At 34.5% G+C, this 21,046-nt stretch overlaps 1 protein-coding gene across 1 annotated transcript in view; it reads right to left on the minus strand.

The window, feature by feature from the left end:
• Positions 1-21,046, minus strand: part of LOC137397433 (uncharacterized) — a 45,437-nt gene that overhangs the window by 15,497 nt on the left and 8,894 nt on the right. The window contains exon 2 of the mRNA XM_068083722.1: positions 9,794-9,960. Coding sequence (XP_067939823.1) covers positions 9,794-9,960 — 167 coding nt within the window. The remainder of the gene's footprint in view (positions 1-9,793; positions 9,961-21,046) is intronic.

The following is a 21,046-nucleotide window of genomic DNA, read 5'->3' on the forward strand; positions in this document are numbered from 1 at the left end:
CTCTAGGCCTAACAGTTACAATTGAATAAAAGATTCGAACACAACTTTTTCAAAACAACATAAAAAGGTATTATACAAGAAACTGTTTGGTCCCAATCCACCAACTATAATGATAATACTTTCTAAAATTAGTAAAAGTAGCAAATGAAATTGTGGAATGCCTTTAATGAAGCATTAGCCAATTATATATCCCAATACAGAAATTGTTGATAATATTATGCCGAAAACTGAGACTCTTTAGTAAGTATACATACGTACCAAACACCTCAAAACATTGCCCGTGGTAACCACTCCTTTAATAGTTGACTGATTGATAGTCTAATTCCAAACAATATGAGGCATTTATAATGTGAGTTTCTACGCTACACTGGTCATTCATTGTCAACTATAACTAATATATATTCATCTCCCTCTGCATGCAACCCAGTTGCGTGCAGAATACGAGTAAAAGATAAAGACTTTCAACTAGTATAAACAGGAAGGTTGTTGAGCAGAGGTTCATTGGTCGATTTGAGACATGCATAGGTTCATTGGTCGATTTGAGACATTCATAGGTTCATTGGTCGATTTGAGACATGCATAGGTTCATTGGTCGATTTGAGACATGCATTGGTTCATTGGTCGAATTGAGACACGCGTAGGTTCATTGGTCGATTTGAGACATGCATAGGTTCATTGGTCAATTTGAGACATGCATAGGTTCATTGGTCGATTTGAGACATGCATTGATTCATTGGTCGAATTGAGGCACGCATAGGTTCATTGATCCATTTGAGACACGCATACGTTCATTGGTCAATTTGAGACATTCATAGATTTATTGGTCAACTTGAGACATGCATAGGTTCATGGGTCGATTTGAGAAATTCCAAAGATCATTAGTTGATTTGAGACATTTCCAAAACATATCGCACAAAATTCTACAATCGGTGCAGCTAGTATAAGATTGTTCAGTTGTAAAGTACATCCTTATTTAATGGCAAAGATGATAACAATAGGAGTTATACATAACTTACTACAAACATTGTGTCTGGTAATTTAAATACTACATGGTTACGATGCATTGGATGTGAACTTATGCATTTATAAATACCACTAGTAACTGCCAGCCAAACGAGTGTGTAGAGCTTACTAGTTTATTTACTTACGAAAGTCAATGAAATCTGACTAATCAGCATTCAACATCTAACAAGCTTTGACAATGAATGAATGTGGGAGCAGCATTAAAACCGACATGATTCGCTAGAATATCATTGATCTTTCTAGTGTCAACTAGACACACGCTGATCATAGCTCACTCAAGCGTTAACTAGCCTCCTAAAGTAGAAAAGCAGCCGGTAGGTGGGCAAGTATTCGGAATGAAGATGAGCTAACAAGATCTTTGTTTATGTGGGAACAATGCCAATTGTAGCATGTGTTAGCAACAATCGCAAAACGTTTAATGACAGTATTCTCAGATATGAGATGCTTGGGATGATCAATATATGCAAGGACCATAACTTCATCAAATTGGATACTGACTGTCTCATTACTCTAAAATGTAATAGGTCATTTTCAAACACAATCCCAGACACCAGTTGAGTCATCACTAAAAGATGAGCCCCTGAGAAAAGTCAAGAGTTGGGTTAGTGGTTATTAGTACTATGTATTGTGGAAATACATCTAGACGTCAGTCTGTTTTAATGATATTCATCAAAGCATCTGGGAGTCTGCAGGAAAAAAATATGAAGCAGTTCCAGCAGTTTCCATTCTAATAACTAGTAGTGAACTACACTACCTAACTACAGATAGCATTCCAGCCAAATGATTAATCAGTGTATTCTACATTTCTTTAATCTAGCTCTATAATCTATATGTTGTCACTACTAAAAAATCTGAACATGTCATGACTATGTTAACATAAATAAAAATGTTGTGTCTTCATAAAACAAATGTGTCTAATGCATCTATGAGCAAAGCTAGCGATTGCTAGCAATCTAAGCATTACTGTGTTATGGCATGCAATATCTGCCTACTAACATGATAACAACAGACATCGTTTGCTAAACAACGAAAACTAAAAAATTTGCCACTTCCATTACCCAAAAAACAATGATTTTCAGTGACCCATCCAAGTACTAGATTGAAGCCAAACACTTATCCTAAAAATGATAAAATTATGATGTCTGCATATGAAAACACATTGTATATGCTTTCGTGAGCAGAACATGCAGAGGTTTTCACATCCTTGTCACTGATGTGTTTGCTATGACTATAAATGACTTCAATTACCCTTAAAATTTGAGACTATCCGTAACTACTGACAAAACAACACCAGACTGTTATGGGCGTAATGCCTTAGAGGAGGTGATGCAGTTTGCTCTCGTTGATTTTGTCATTAAGCTCGTAGCAGATCATAGGGGAGATAAAACGCAAAACTGAATAGGCTACTGATCGCAATTTTTTTAAATGTGTTAACTGAACTCAACTACACGATACTTCAAAACATTAATTTACAACCTGACACCAATGATATACAGCCCCTGACAATGATACACAGGGTGTATATCATTGCTGACACCAACTTTAATCGAGTTTACATAAATGCACTAAATACTCACTCCACTGATATGCTCGCTGCTACAAGCGCTAAATATTTACGATGATCAGGTACATGTGAACATTAGATTAACAGCAAATAAATATTCATAGCTACTAAAATTGGGTCACAGTAGCTCACTGTCATAAACTCTGAGAAAGGGAAAATATGTCAGATATTTTAGTCGTCATTACCGGGTAGCTATTCTCAAATGTTTTTATTGATTCATTTCTTTGCAAATGTAGAGCCTGACACGATGTCTTTTTTTAAATAGCTGTATCTACTTTACGTTCTATTCTATACCTATATGTTATGTGACCAAAAACTACAAGGCCAAAGTACGCTCGAAATTATGTAAAAAAGTATCATCCTGTAGAAAAACTAGTTTATCAATCATCTCGCAAAAGAGGCGGAAACAATAGCGAACAAAGTAAACTAAAATTAAACTTAAAGTAACTCACGTGTATCAAGGGAAACTTTCGTGATAGGCTTGATTTAATCCGTGTGGTTAAAGACAAATCAACCTGAAATTTGCCGAAGTAACCTAAACAAAGGTGAGCACTTCCCAAAGCGCTAGTACATGTATAGCCTCATTTCCGAAAGAGCCGACCGTGACCCCGCTCTTGGTAAAACGGGGGCAAAATGAAAAGACCTTAACTGACCAATAAATTTTTAGCGCTGGCGTTTTCAACCAATGGTAGAAGTAAAAAGATTTATTCCTTTTATTTTAGCGCCGCACTAGCGAAAGGCGCTCACACGTGACCTACATTAAGCTATCGCGCCAATATCAAATCGGCAAGACAACTCGTAACTTGGTCATCATAGCCTGAAAAGAACTAGATGTGTCTGTTGGTAATAAAAAAGCTAAAGACATAAACATGCTATATTGCAAAAGTAACAAGTGAATTTATCTGCAGCTAAAATTAATAAATGATTGTTTAAAAATCTAAAATTTTTCGAGTGATTCCATAAATACCGGTTTTTTGTTCTCTCACATTTAGTTACTTCCATTTACAGGTAATTGCTCCACGAAGATGTGATTTACAGCCAAAATGTGAAGAGCTGCATACTGATAACAGCAAAGATTGGCGACTTAAGCTTTAAAAAATTTAAACTGAAGCATCTGAAGCATTGTCCGATGAAGCAACCATCAACTATGGCCATTTTGCACCATAATGTGCAAAATGGCCATAGTTGATGGTATCACAAAGGTTCAACAAGAAAATATGGAAGGATGCCACTGAATGCAATGAACTAAAAAGAAGATCTTGAAATTGCATAAAAAATTGCTAGATGTTCAATAATTTATTAACGAAATAATGATTTCTTTGCATAAGCTTGAAAGTTCTATGATGATAAGCCCAAAGTAGATTTCATATTCACTGTTATGTTTTGAAGTGCTGTATCTTGGTGAGCTCATGGTTATAAAGTGGCCAGAAAGTGACCAGTTGGCAAAGGTTTTCTATAAATGAAATGGCAGAGCAGATCTAAATTTTTTAAAACACATATTATGCCCACATCAGACAATCAATAAGTTCGGACTTGATTAGTGAAAATGTGCAGAGCATCTTCTGATGCTAAAATAACACAGTGTTGGTAGTACTATTACTACCAACTAATATGTGGTTACTACTAATAGGTAACTTAAATTAGTAGCAGCTGCAGCAGACTTATCTGCATTGCTGACTGAACAATAGAAGCAGTTTGCAGATGAATTTGTGTGACCACTACTAGCCTTTTCCAAAAATAAACCACAACCTGTTATTCCCCAATCATGCACTCCAGGCTATCCAAGTCAAGGCTACTCTTTGACTAACTTGTTGCACAGCTACTGCTAGATAGAGATGATGAGTTTGTTTAAATCTATATTAATAAATTCCACTTTTCCATAGTAAGTGTGTTTGTCTGTTAATCTGTGTAAACTCTACGCCTTTCCACATTTTTATGATAGATTTCCTCCAAACTTCACAAACATATGGTTTGTGTCTTTCGCCAGGTCGCTAAAGATTTTCAGTTTCAAAACTCCAACTGGTTTTTGAAAACACCCACCGTTTAGTTCTTGAGAACCAGCCACTCAAACACCCATTTGCTGACTATCTGATTAAAAGTAAAAGGAATCCTTGACATCACCGGGCCTACGGTGAGTTTATTTATAAAACCAACAGCATTTCTGTTTTGATCATGATCACAGATTCAACAAACTATGTCTTCGGAGTGAACACAGATATAATAGGAAATATCTATTAGAAAAGTTTACAAATTGTTCAATTAATTTGAAATGAATATTGTGGCATGAACAGGCATACGCGCGAGTTTGAATAACTCATGTAAAATAAAACAGAAGTTGTCCATTTTTACATAACACAAGCAAGATGGTTAGCTCCATTGTAAATCAGCTAAGAAATAACTGCATACGGTATATAACAACTACACTTTATAGCTATCAGGAGATGTATAAAGGTATTGCATAGAATGCAATAAATTAGAATTTAAAAACCAAGAAAGAGACGCAAGTTGGTAGACCATGTATTTGTTTTTGCAATTGTAACTGCACATACTCTCTAAAAAATAAAATTCTCTCCTCATTATCAGTGAAGTATTTTAAAAAGTGACACTCAGCTTGTGAAAAACAATCGAGCAAGCTGAAATGAGACTAGTGAGAGCTGACACCTACGTATTATGATGTAACGACGCAATTGATAATCTATGCACAGAAAGAATTCTTTGATGCCTTTTAATCAAGTGTCACATGTAGTTGAGTATATATAAGCTGTAAAAATCATCAAATGCATACTTTCCATTACTACCAAGTATTTTTGGCAGTCTACAAATTATGACAAAAAAAATTGAAAATGTGAGCTTTTTCAGCAGTCAATGGTGTTGTTCAGGTTTAGTAAAAACAAGACAGTGTGACGCTTGCCAACTATAATGGGTTAGTTAAGAGTTAAAGATATCTTTCAAGTCCAAAATAAGGCATGGAAATAACCCAAATATTTTAACAAGGAGTTATCAGATAATGAAGAGGACAACTGATAATGTAGTGCATAAGAATGCCTTGTGTCACGTTGAGGATATTATTGACACAACTACAAAGCAGTTATTATAAAGAATCTGATGTGTAAACTATAATAGCTAGAAATTGGAGCTCTAAACACAGTGTGTAAGTACAACTGCTTACTATTGTCCTTTATGATAGATGACGGTCAAATCTCTTTTATAAGATTAGAGGAATGAGCTATATATATATATATGGTATATCGCTTATGCAGTGTAGCTACATGTGCTTGCATATCTTTGACAAAACCTTACTGAAGCAATGTTTGCTCCCTTTTTATCTTTCTCATTTTTAATTTTATTTAAATAAGAATAAAGTTAGACACATGAAAGTAATTTGAAATTGATAAGTTGAAATTACAATGTTTTTATCGAAAGTTAATCATAACATTTTTTTTCTTGTTTAAAATTTTATTTAACTAAAAGTAACAATGAACACATTAAATTAGGTCGAAATTAATAATTAATTAATTAAAATTAGGCTGAAATTAAGATGTTTTTATACTAAGTTAATCATTACACCTTTAATTCATTTTAATTTTATTTAATAAACAGTAAAATTGTACCCATTAAAGTAAGTTGAAATTGATGAGTTGAGATTATGGCAATTTCATGCGAAGTGAATTATTACCATGGATGGATTCAAACTAAGTATTGAGATTTATATAAGCAGTGCTTGTGCAAGTGATGACAACTTCTGCAAACGATGACAATAACGCTTTCTTACAAACTGCTGCACACAATGCTTGAGTTTCAAACAAATACACAGACAGACAATCAGAGTTTGATTATTTGACCAAGTAATTTTCTGCCTTGTTGTTGCTCACTATTCTATTGCATGTATGTACGGATCTAGATACTAAGATTTTCAGCTAATAATTCATGTCGATGTTCATATGTAGCAGTTGATATGACAATTAGAAAAAAAAGTCAGCAGCACTTTTTTTAGGTTGACATATTAACGATGTAGTATATCTGATTCTAATGTCTGTAACGACCAGCTTCAATACTGCAATAACTAGCAAGTACAACTTTTGCTGTCAAACACAGAGGTTTTTTTAACAAAAATGGAAGTACCACCAGAAATGGACAACAGAATCTGTTACCAGAAATGTATTACCAGAAATGAAAGTACAACTTCACAATAGCCACCAATTTTACGCTCATATAAAGCTACAGCGCTAAACAGAAACTATAAAAAGTGAAACTGAAACTTCACTGACTAGAACACACTACTATAAACAGTGATGAAACTCATAGATCAAACTTTACAATGGTACACTGATTATGGAACTACCCAAATGCATCCAGTGTCAAGCAAAAGAAAAGTATGACTAAAATCATGCTAATAAACAGCTGTTATCGGAACCAATAGGGCAACTAGGCAGTCACAGAGCAATATTACACAATAGGGAGTTGGCTTCTCTTTGCCACACTTCTTATGATGGGTGTCAACTAAAGTTGCGCTGTTAGTTAGCCCTAAACCACTAAAGTCACTGCTGTAACCTGTAAAGGGTGATTCACACTATACCGCTGCATGTCTGCGTTGTCCTCTCATAGGCGACTAGGTAACTATTGTCCTTACATTCATTGACTGTATGCATCGTAAACTAGATGCATCATCGAGACAACACGGATATGCCGGGAAAGATTGCAGTTGTCAAACCTTCCCGATAGTTCACCGAGTATCCACGACAGCCTGTACAATATACACTACTTTGGTGATGGTGATCGGCTTTCACTGATTACTTAATCTATATCTTCGTTAATGATAGCTGATAGAAGATGGAAGCTGGTTTCCTAAGATGGCTAGGCCATGTGCACAATATGGATCATGAGCAATTGTAAAAACAATTATTGTATTCGTAACTCTACGAAGAAAAGAAGAATGAAGGCAGGCCGAGACTGAGATACAAAGACGTAGCTAAGAGTGACATGAAGTTGAGGTAACTAGACACAAACAGATGGTAAGAGAGGGCAGAAAACAGAGCTGCTTGGAAGTCAGTGGAAAAGCCTAAACCATAAAACAATCGTTGTCGAAACGTCTGACTGCAAGAGAGAGAGATTTTCTTTAATGACAGTTGCGGCGAGTATAGTACTTCATCGTTTCCGTTACCCCATTGCATCGTAGAATGCTATGTCACTGATTATTCGAGATGTAAATGGGGATGGATATGGGATAGTGTGAACGTTGTTATTGCAGACGATCACCCAAGTATTGCGGGATTAACAGCAATATGCGGCGATATAGTGTGAACCAACCTTCACACCCGAAAGTATGCAAAGCAGAACCATTCTGTATACTGATTAGCAATGCCAGTCTTACCAATAGTCATGGTTGATTACGCAAGCATTTCCGTGGTAACTTCACATTTGTTAGAGGTTCAATAAAATTGATCAAATAACTAGTCTTAGTCAATTTATTTAGCTAAATGTGCATTGACTTGTTTACTAGCGCATGATAATCCCACAGAAGTCATAGAATGGCTAACGCGGCTATCAAAGAATTAACATATTTCTATAGTAGATACCAGCATAGTGACACAAAGAATACTAGTAGAACTGTCTGTGTAAGACCGCTAGTAAAATTACCCTAGTAAGGGGTAGAAAGTAATCGCAAACTATGCATCAAAGAAATTTATAGCAGTTTTATGTTTGTGCCATTACATGCTGTGTGCTCAACACCTGCTACTGACCAAGGGACTAGCAGCAGCGCAGCTTTCATAACGTGTTAGTCAGTTATTTATCCTTCCGCACTTATGGCAAATATTTCATCACGTTACAAGAATATATGTATATTCTTTACGTCTTGATAAAACAATGGGTCACGACTACAAAAAAGGATATATATCTTACAGAAATCTATGCTAAGACTTGCTTACTACCGATCACATATTCCAGCTCACTCCACGTCCATAAATCACATCACAAAATCTTTGAACATATTGCCATATCCCAGACTTGTTTGTTTCTATATTTGTGTTACGAGTTTTGAAATCTTGCGTAAACTATGCACAGAATATATGTATTTATCTATTCACACAAATGACAAACATCGTCTTAGATTTCGTGATACCAATATACTACATCTGCTATCATATGTTTCAGTTTATGAGCGTTCTGTTACTACAACCCTCAATTCACTATCCTGACTCTACAATATAATTAGGTTACTAACTTTAAAACACTTTTGTTAAACTCACTCAATATCTCCTGATTTCTGTTTTCTCATTTTTGTTGTGGCGCGTCACGAACAACATTTTTGCTGACTATTACTAATGTCCATAAACATTTGTACATACAACTAGTTTACTATCCAACCATTACAATTGTCAAACTTTTCAGTATTGATAGTCACAAACTTCTACAGTCACAAAATGTTACTCATTTAAAAGTACCATGAATGTCTAGGCAGCGCATTTGAAGCACAATACAACTCAAGATGCTAGTGTTTACTGTTAGATAAGGTGTAAGTGATAGAATACAAAGACTGTCTGTTAAACTGAAGCCATTATCTCAGTTGAAAGAAGAGCTAAGCATAACTGTTGCTGTCAAAGGCAACGCAGAGCCTAAAATGAAGTTGTCTTCAACGGTCTCTTTTAAAAAGACTTACTAGGTTCATATTAAAAGACAATTGTTTTCACGTCAGATAAACATTTTGGTTGCTAGAATACTGACCATGAAATAGGCGAGAATAATCGTATACTAGCTATAGAGGAATAAACTTGTTGTATTATTACTGTATAACGATATTATCAGAAAGCCTCCTTGAGCCAGTTAGTCCTTTGTGAAAGCTTGCTAATTTGTATACCGTGTAGAAATCTGTAATAATATTGTATGGCACTACATGCCTAATTAAATAAAACAGATGCATTTTATTGAATGCTCTCTTATATGTTACCACCATTTCTTGAATTTTAACCTGTAAAAAGAACACATTTATATCACTTATCAAGCTAAGCTTTGTAAACACTTTCATATAGTTTGTTTGTACTAAAAAGTATACACAAACACCTGCAACTATTTTTTAATCCCTCAGGACTAAAACATAATGCTTAATAAAAGGTATCTGGAAGTTTATAACTTGTTAATCAAGGTGTGTGTTTTGATGTCTCTCTGGTGGAAAACTCACTATTCCTACTAAACTATGTAGCGACTTACCTTTAACTTTTCAGCACCCTTTTTTCTCTTCTTATCATCAGGTGGTCGACCGTGATTGTGTCCTTCTAGGGCCTGTAGTTGCGCAAGGCTGCTCTCTAGCCAACTTTGAGCGATAGCAGCATCTGCTCTCAGTATATCCAAGGCTGAATATCGTGGAGTCATACCAGCTAAAACAGATGACAAGACCGATAGTCGATTTCGCAGCGTTTTCGTCCCATCTATTCCCATACTGAAAATGTGTATAATCCTGTTTAAAGACGGTTGCTCTGTGTTTCAGCATGCCCTGCACACCGTTGTTATCTGTTGACTGCCGCCGGTTTTACTAGCCAATTCTCTATTAGACGAAGTAGTTTCCTGTTGTGCTAGTAATGCTAGTAGGATGAATCTGATGGGTTATAATTATATCCTGCCCTTTCAGAATAACAGCATCTTAGCACTTAGACTTTATCTTTCTCATGAACTCAATAGCTTAGCTTTAATTAAGCTCTGATACTAATTCATTCCTGGGCGTCTTCTGTTGCGACTTCTTTTAGTTCGGATCTCTGAAACTAGTTCAGCTATCAATCATCCTTTCTGGCTCTTCTATTTTTTATACCAGGCTTAATTTGGCTTTGGGGCGGCTGAAACATGCCCGTACAGTCACTATGGCATAAAGTAAGGTCACCTGCATAGAGTGGTATATAACTACTGTGGCAATTTAGCCTTAGACATGATTTAATGAAATGCTTGAATGGCTATAGTTGAGCCTACCAAGAGAAACATTGCATTTTTGCAGAATGATTCATGCTTCATGCGTCTAAAAGTATACTTCGAGGTTTTAGTAAGGCCTAAATCCGCTCTAAGCTTCACAAAAGTCTAAATTGAATGTCTAAAATAAACAAATTTAACAAAAAATTAAATTTGTTAAATTATATTAATTTACATAATATTTTACAAATATAGCGAGAGTTATAAACAAAATAAAAAATCCAATGCAATATAAATTACACATACTCCATATATATCTGGGCTCAGGTTGCAGCCATATTAATAAATGTACACTACAGTGCTAAGATTCAAAAAATGTTTTAGTCAGAATATGACTGTTATACGCATTTAGCATTCACACTTACGATTTGAAAAACAAATACAAAATGAAAGCTTCTATACAAAAGTGTATTTTTCTAGGAAAAAGCTATTTTACCCTGACTTGATAGCATTCCAATAGCTAATAACAAAAATGCTTTTTCAAAGCTTAATAATTACTTATTTTCTAAAAAGCTTTTTCAGGATTAAAATAGTCTAAACAAAAATATTTGCTGCATGATGAAGGGTTATACTATATACCGAATTATAACTAAGAATTTTGACCAAAAACTAATCCTTCATGGTGAGCAGGTCTACAGCTTTACTTTTTGTCTGAACAATGTTGTTTATTTGCTGGAATTCTATGATGCGAGACAGGGAAGATACGTAGGTATTAATGACAGATAGTCGTTAAGGCATCTGGCCTTTTTAATAGCTTTTTTAATGGCTTGTCCTTAGATGACCTGATCTCATTCATCACTCTTGTGAGGCAGGTGAAGTCAAGGTCTAACTATTTTTACACAACAGAAAAATACACGGTGATGATATTCCACAGATTCACGCACTAACTATCTATGGAGATAGCTTTATGTTTTTATATGTTAGTTACATGCTCGTAGTCAATACAATTAAACATATTTTACAATATATTTACTGCTTTATGCTCTTTCCTTTGCTTTCCAGGCAAAAAGCAAATGAAATCGTATTCAAAAGTATTAAAAGGCATGCAAGAAAATAGAAATTCTAAATGATGTTCAAAAATAAGTTCTTTATCAATATCTTATTGATTGCATTGAACTATCAGAAAGTTTGAGCCAGCTTCTAGTTAGATGGCATACTGCAGTAGCAATATTAGATGCTGAAAAGCGTACAAAAACTCTTGCCAGCAAATAGAAAGTATTATTAATTATAATGTTATATAAATGCTTTATCTTACTCAGCACAAAGCTTTTGATATTTGGAAAAAATTTGGGTACGTTTTATGTTCCATCTGTTACAACAGTTTTAAATAATCGGCCATAAAAAATAAGACATTCTCTATAGAGAAGTTGTCCTATTTTAACCCAGATACCAAAGTATGCTCAGGGAGAGAATAACTAACATATATAAACTACTATATGTCTCTTTTTATGTATAATTTACTTTTATTAAAAACAATTGGTTCGTTTAGCTTGCCAATAGCTGGGCTCACTATTTTTACTTGAATAATTGTATTTGAGTTCTGAACTTATGACCTTTGTATGTTCATAACCTACTGCTTGTCAGTAGATATACTCGTAAGTCCCCATCTGTATTAGCAAGTTATGCATATATTAATACATAGTATTGTGAAATATCATCACAATTTCTTTCTCTTAGTTTCATTAAACTCAGTTGAGAATTAGAGATATGTCACTGTTTAACGCCTAGTGTAACAAGACCCGTTGCTATAATAGTATGTGTCTTAATCTCTGAATCTCTGAATCTCACAGATAATACATGAAAGTTTTTGTTACTATCATATTACTAAAAAGCTAGAAACATGTTAAAAGGTAAAACTGCAAAAAGCCAATTTTTGACTACTGCTACAACAGAAATTTTGTAACAGTTTGCCTGCTACAATATATTTACTGCTTTATATCTACACCCTTAAATATCATATAGAAAAAATAGACCTAAAACCTCTTCTCCTGTAATCAGTAAACAAAAGGTTAGACTTCTTAATTTGTCTCTAGTTTGTCAGCAATGACTCCCAACTTTAAATAAATTATTTTTCTATATTACCAGTTCTAAACATCATGTTTAAACCTGAACATTTTAACACGAGTACATTACGCTATATCAGTTTTATATATTATGTTTGCAAATAGAGTAAAAAAGCGTAAACAATACAAAGTTGAAAACAGTTTATTAATTCAAATAGTTAACAAGTTGAGCCAAAATCCACGCTGACATTTGTAAGATTTTTATTGTAAAACATCCAAAAGCAGAAAACCCTGGTTTGCATACATTCTGTATGTTTTCGAATGGCTCACAGCTACATAGCAGTAATATTATATGTTATATGTTTAGCTATATAACAGCAATACCATATGTTATATAACTACATAGCAGCAATATCATATGTTATTAACGTATGTGCATAATTATTGACAATATTCTTTGAACCTTAAACGTTTTGTACCTTCTGGCAGATCTCTATTCAAGGGAGCCACAAAAGACTGACCTGTATTGCCGATTGTCAGAGAGACCTGCCCATGCATGCCCCTGCATGCTGTTCCAAGCCCCTTTTGACACCATTAGTAGAAAACCAACGCAAACCTGTCATTCACACATTAAAATGTTTTGGAATATTAAGTTGCGGCAGCTGCCTCCTTTTAAGAAGATGAAGTTTTAATGATTTTTTAACTCAATTTTAATCAATGATAATCATCAGTGTTGCTAAAAATAACTTAAATAACATAGCTTTAGGCAGAAATAAAGGAAAAAATTATCACGCACGCCAATCAAGCAGATTCAACTTTTATGAATGGCAAAGTCACAAAAGGCACATATGGATACATATACTAATTCTGTAAAAGATTACCTTAGCTGAATTAGTTTGTTTTCATAAATCCTGTTTTGCATGGGATCAGTTTTATGTATTATATTTGCAAATGAAGTAGAATACGTTTAAACACTACTAAGTTAACAACAATTTATTGTTTAAAATAACTAACAAGTCAATAAACTTTTTTTCACATAATATATTTAGCAGACAATAACACTTTCAACTATAAAAATTGATTGATTAGCATTTGTTGTAAACCGTTTCAAGTCTAACTTCAATTTTGAGTTTTTGAACTGCACTCATGCAATAAAAAAGGTGCAATTTAAAGAATTAGCTTGATTTTGAACTCATTCAGAATTTTAATGATTGACTGTTTTGTAATACGTAATCTGAGGAGAATATTTCCGGTTGGAAACGAAACAACTGAGAGATGTGCGAGAGTGAGACTTTAATGTCAACTAGTGTTACTGCTATTTAAATATTATAAGAGAAAGGATAACAGCCTGGACATCTGGGTCAGCTAGTTTTACAATGCTGCCTTTACTATTTACAGCTCTTCAAGAACAGTACAGCAAATCAAAATGGTAGCAACTGGTTTACACTATATTGCAGTATCACTATGTTTTCATGATGTAAATTTGGAGTTGTGTGCACATGTTGAGTTAACACGCGATAAGTGTTTTAATAGACATTGGCATGTTGTGGATTAACGAGGAAAACTGTTAAAAAATTTTTTTTAACAAAGATAAAAAGGATTTATACGCCAGAGGTTATAGTGGCGCACTCGTGCATCGTCAATTTGAAATCAGAATGACTCAAGTGTGGAAAATGCTTAAAATAGAACAGCTTGTGCATCATTGGCAAGCATGAAACATTTGATAAAGGTTCGCGAGTAACAAAATTCACTTTACTTGCCGATTTTATCGTTTCCATCTTATGGATTGACACAAACTTACGCATCAACCGCGTCATGGAAGCGCAGCGAATGTCGGTGTTAATTCCACAATAGATCGGTGATCGTCAGTGATAGTATTATTTACAAACTAATCGGCGTTTATATGGGCGAGTAATACAAGTTCAATAGTGCAGTAGTTCTTATTATACAAAGCGAATGATAAAATATTGGCTAAAGTTCTCTGCAACTATTAAGTGCTCGGTAACAGCCAATCACCCTTACCAAAGTGGTGCATATCGCATAGATGATGTGGATGCACAAGGAAATATCGGAAAAAATTGACAGCTGCGAAGTTTTCAACATAGCTATGTTACCTCGGCAATGTCGTCAGTCTACAATGTACATAGTCGACGACTATATCGGCGACAGGATAACCCCGACATACAGCGATTAAGTGTGAACCATCTTTTATACAGACAGGTTAAGTTCCCAAAAAAGCCCCTGGTAGTGACAAGATTGACCTTAAATTGCTCTCTGTAAATGGGCATGTCTTCACTCGTCCAGGTTCCCATGCCACTGGACTCAGGAATGTCCCCCCAAATTTTTTTGTATAATAATACTCTTAAAAAACCCCATGCTAAGCAGACAACATACTCGATATTTAAGAGATTGAATATTGTTAACAATATATGCTCATGCGCATGTTGTTAACACGTCTAGAGTCTATAGAGTGTTAACAATATGCAGCACAACAACAGTGTTATGCAGCTAACTATCCTTAACAAAATGGCAAGGTATTATAAACCTAAACGTGATTCTTAAACAAACAGCTGATTAACAGCACAACTCACCAAGTAAAGTAACTTGCTTCTAACTGGCAGCGTAGAGACTGCAGTATACATTGCTGTACTAAATGCTACCTGTGCCATTTAAAAGCTTTTGACAAATACTCGCAATTGGCTCAATACCATTGATCAATTAAGTACCAATATAGAAATGCTGGCACACTCTATGCAACAGCAAACAGAGAGTCATAGCAAAGCAAACAAAATTCTACTGACTAAATACTACTTTATTGGTTTTGCTAAGATCACGTTCTACGTCGATGCGTCTGCCTTGTTACTATAGTTCTATGTGAAATCTATATATGTTTGTAAACAACTACAGGAAATAATCTGGTGGGGCTTGAAGTGTGCAAAATTTCAATGGTGATGGAAGAGAGGTGAGATTGACAGGCAAAGAAACAACCATTACTGAGTGATAGTGTTCAGCTGTTGTAAAACTTATGCCGTCTCAATTATGGTGAAGGAAAGATAACTTCTAAAAATGGTTGCCAAGGAGAGACTTACAATTTATTTTATATTCAGAATGTACAAGTTTTTATGTAGATGAGAGGGAGTAACCAACACTCTGAGGCTAGCTGATTACAGTTGCGCCATTCAAAACTAAGCTTTAAAAATGTTGAAACAATTTTTATTGAACAGTGAGGAATCTATCATTTATATGGTAGTTTGCCATATTAGTTTGGAATTTGTCAGATTGCAAGATTGACCATTTGCCAGTTTTTACTATTCATATCATTTTGTGTTAATATATATGAAAAGTTAAAGGTTTTGCTGGTATTAACTCAAAAACTAATTTGTTTCGATGCAAGTACCCACTAGCTGCCCTTCACCTAACTACTAGCACCTAAAACATACTTTCCTTAACTTGATTTTAACTTGATTTTTAAATTATTTCACAAGAATCTGTTTGCTAACAGAACAATTTTATGCAAAAATTGAAAAGATAAAAGTAAGATGTTTAAAAATAAAGATGAACCAGAGTTTTCAAAATCAACTTGAAACAATCATAGAACGTTACTGTCAACCAAATAAGTTAAAATATGCGTAACTTCATATTCTGTAGTGCAATTTTGTAATATGTGATAGTTAGTCTCTCTACTGTACAATATATGTACCACATTTGTACAGTCAGTCTCTCTACTGTACAATATATGTACCACATTTGTACAGTCAGTCTCACTACTGTACAATATATGTATCACACTTACACAGTCAGTCTCACTACTGTACAACAGATGTACCACATTTACACAGTCAGTCTCACTACTGTACAATAGATGTACCACATTTACACAGTCAGTCTCACTACTGTACAATATATGTATCACATTTACACAGTCAGTCTCACTACTGTACAACAGATGTACCACATTTACACAGTCAGTCTCACTACTGTACAATAGATGTACCACATTTACACAGTCAGTCTCACTACTGTACAATAGATGTACTATATTTGCAATAAATGCCTCTGAGCCATTCCATCTCCTCTTAGAATACCAGCTTAGTTTATCTACTGACATCATAATCTTCAGAGACACTAATATAAATTTAAAGTTACTAGTTATATAATTTATGATATTTTTAGCTGCTGGAGGCTGCTGTTAAAATTAGAGAACCTCTTCTAATTAATTTTCTTTATTTCTAGGCAACTGCTCTGTTTGAGTTACGGCTCATGCTATTCACACACTGAGTATTAACTTTCAATGTCACTAGGGATAACCAACCAATATTTTTTCCCTACTTGTACTTTGATCGGGTGGAGTTTGGTGAGAAATCCTCAGGTGTGTCGATAACGCGTAGAGAGTAAGTACGTAAGATTGAATCAATAAACTACAAGAGATGGACATTAACCATAGTAGTATATAGAGAGCAGATCTACACATAAAAGTGACGGATCCAGCGGGGGGATAGAAAAAGGGGGTTGTGAATTAAATTGGCTAGGGGTGTAGATTGAATCGTGTGGAGTTGAATGAGATGTTGGGGTTTGGGGGGAAATTGTGGTGTAGAGTAGGGGGTTGAATTCGAGGGGTTACGGATCCGCTCCTGGCGTAATCGGCGGATTATCTGTGGATGAGTCATCGGATTAGCGGGGGATGAGTCATCCGATTGAACGCGGATTATCGCGGGATTAGTCGGGGGAATCGTCGCGGATTAGTCGGGCGAATCGTCGCCGATTATCGGTGGAATAGTGGGGGTGAATATCTGGGACATCGAGGGCTGGATGGTTTTCCGGAGTGGATCTCGCGGATTATCGAGGAGAGCGAGAGATTACCTAGCGGATGAGTGAGGGGGTTAATATCTGGGACACCGAGGGGTTGATTTTTCGGAGATTGTTATATATTTGAAACATGGAATATATATGAGAAAGTGTTTATGTGCAAAGTGGAGAATGTTATATATTTGAGAACGTTGAATATATATGAGAAAGTGTTTATGTACAAAGTTATTTTTTTTGAAGATTTGATGTTTTTGTAATGTTGAAGCTCTTGAATGGTTAAGAATTTTAAGGATTTTTATTTTCGGTTTTTCATATATGTTGAATGAAAGATCAGTTTTATTACAAAATTATTCACTTTAAAAGATATATTTACATGTATTATTCATTATTTCCATCATCATTTCGTTTCAATAAAAATAAAATAGTTTATGTTTAACTTGAAATATATGAAATGTACAAGTAGATAAGTCACAATAAAGATAATATAGTATAAATGAAACATTGAATATATATAAGAAAATGTTCATGTACATTCTTTAAAACGAAGTGTACAAGTAGATAAGTCAGAATAAAGATAATATAGTATAAATGAAACATTGAATATATATAAGAAAATGATCATGTACATTCTTTAAAACGAAGTTTGTATCGAGTTGTTCATCAATCACTCATCGTCATCGGAAATAAGTGAAATAGAAGGATCCTTTTTGCATTGTACCGAACTCTCGTAAAATCTGCTTGCTTCTTCATGTCCCATGACTACTACATCGTAGTATTCGCGAGTATTGTGAGATGTTACTAGCCCCTTGTATATAATGATACCCGGACAATTTTCTTTCAACGAAAGGGCACATCTCGAAGGCATCGTTAAAGTTCCTTGAACTTCCTCTCCATCAACTTTGGTTGAAAATGCTACAGTTGGTACCACATCCACATTGCCTTCACCATCTTTGTATTCACTTGCTCCAACATTGTGATAGTGGAAAATAGATGGTGCTTTGAACTCCTTGAGATGACGAATCTCGAAATGTTGTATAAGTTTTTCAAGTTTCTTCGATCTCAGATTGGCTAGAGTACGTTTCATATCTGAGGGAGTTGAGGTTCCTTCTGTTACTCTTCTTAAATCATGGTAACTTCCCTGTCCATTAGCCTTAGGTTTTAATCCAAGATATACCATAATACTTGGATAAGACAGCGATCCATCCAGAAATCGTTTTGGAGCAAATACAGCAGTAGATTTACTAATCCCATTTTCCACATAGTTGAAGTGAATGATACAGCACGCTCCATGGATCGAATGAGCTTCTTCCGTTTTTGTCACCTCCATAATCAATCCTATTGAAAGATCTGACATTCTCTGCAGTGATTTTGCTTCCATTAAAGTAGCCTTACTTAATGTTCTTAACTTGTCTGCCACATCTTTTACCCTTTGCTCCAAATTCGTTTCGATTTGGTTGGATTTCTTCTTCTTCGTTGAAGGAGCCGTGTTAGAAAGAGTTACAGGTGAAATTCTCTTTTTCGTCATCTTCACTGAACTATTCGATCCAGGTTTTATCACTCCAGATTGAGTATTATCCTCCATAGTTGTGTAGTGTGTTAATTCTCTGAGTTTGAATGAAGAACTGATATCGTTTTAGTAAAATTCTGCTGGTTATATACAATTCTCCTCATCAAATGATTAATGAGTTTTGATAAATTTAGTTGCATCATCCATAATATCAGAAGACTTTTCGCGAAATTGAAAATCGCGAGATTCAATTTCGCGAAAGTTGACTATATAATATATATAATGTGTAATTTCGCGAAATCCAATTTCGCGAAATTCACTTTTCGCGAAATTCAATTTCGCGAAAGTTGACTATATAATATATATAATGTGTAATTTCGCGAAATCCAATTTCGCGAAATTCACTTTTCGCGAAATTCAATTTCGCGAAAGTTGACTATATAATATATATAATGTGTAATTTCGCGAAATCCAATTTCGCGAAATTCACTTTTCGCGAAATTCAATTTCGCGAAAGTTGACTGTATAATATATATAATGTGTAATTTCGCGAAATCCAATTTCGCGAAATTCACTTTTCGCGAAATTCAATTTCGCGAAAGTTGACTATATAATATATATAATGTGTAATTTCGCGAAATCCAATTTCGCGAAATTCACTTTTCGCGAAATTCAATTTCGCGAAAGTTGACTGTATAATATATATAATGTGTAATTTCGCGAAATCCAATTTCGCGAAATTCACTTTTCGCGAAATTCAATTTCGCGAAAGTTGACTATATAATATATATAATGTGTAATTTCGCGAAATCCAATTTCGCGAAATTCACTTTTCGCGAAATTCAATTTCGCGAAAGTTGACTATATAATATATATAATGTGTAATTTCGCGAAATCCAATTTCGCGAAATTCACTTTTCGCGAAATTCAATTTCGCGAAAGTTGACTATATAATATATATAATGTGTAATTTCGCGAAATCCAATTTCGCGAAATTCACTTTCGCGAAATCCAATTTCGCGAAAGTTGAGTGAGACAAGTTGGATTAGAAGTGATTTATAGCTTTTGTGCAGGTTCCACCTCCTTGAACTTGACTAGTATAAATACAGCCAAGTTTGATGGACTCACCATTATCGAGAGTTTTTTTCGAACTATTTCTATACCTAACTGGATTATATATCTCACAAAAGTTTGGATTAATTCTACAATTTGGATATCTACGTATAATCTTCTCTCAGAACTTTGGATTATATTTCTCCGAACTAACTGGATTATATATCTCACAAAAGTTTGGATTAATTCTACAATTTGGATATCTACGTATAATCTTCTCTCAGAACTTTGGATTATATTTCTCCGAACTAACTGGATTATATATCTCACAAAAGTTTGGATTAATTCTACAATTTGGATATCTACGTATAATCTTCTCTCAGAACTTTGGATTATATTTCTCCGAACTAACTGGATTATATATCGCACAAAAGTTTGGATTAATTCTACAATTTGGATATCTATGTATAATCTTCTCTCAGAATTTTGGATTATCTCTGTTTCACTGGATTATATTTCTCCGAACTAACTGGATTATATATCTCACAAAAGTTTGGATTAATTCTACAATTTGGATATCTATGTATAATCTTCTCTCAGAACTTTGGATTATCTCTGTTTCACTGGATTATATATCTCCGAAATTTGAATACATCAAGGAAATGTATCCGGCATCTTCCCATTCAGAAGGAGACTGGAGCAAATCTGATGAGGTGAGTTGATTTACAATAATTGGTGGAAAAAAATTTTAATGAATGAATAAATGTAGAGAGAATAGTAAAATGAGATTTTTAATTCTTGGCAGCTGGAAATCTTCCTCAAAGATGTTCAAGCTTTCACGAGAGCATAATTTAATTTCATCGGAAAATTCTGCTCCTTCCACTTCAATTGATAATAGAGAAAGAAGCAGAAGTAGGGAAAGAAGTGTATCATCCGTTTCAGCTAATAAATATATCTGCTTAGAATGTTCGACTTCATTTAACAAAAAATCAAACCTCAAAAGACATGTTAAACACATTCATCTCCAATCGAATGAAAGTTCAGAATCGTTTACAACATCAACTAATGATTCTTCGGAACAATATCACGAATATGATGATGATGATGATGCCTCGATTATTATACAAGTTTCCAATC

The sequence above is a fragment of the Watersipora subatra genome, chromosome 5 (assembly GCF_963576615.1).
Source record: "Watersipora subatra chromosome 5, tzWatSuba1.1, whole genome shotgun sequence".
Classification (NCBI taxonomy): domain Eukaryota; kingdom Metazoa; phylum Bryozoa; class Gymnolaemata; order Cheilostomatida; family Watersiporidae; genus Watersipora; species Watersipora subatra.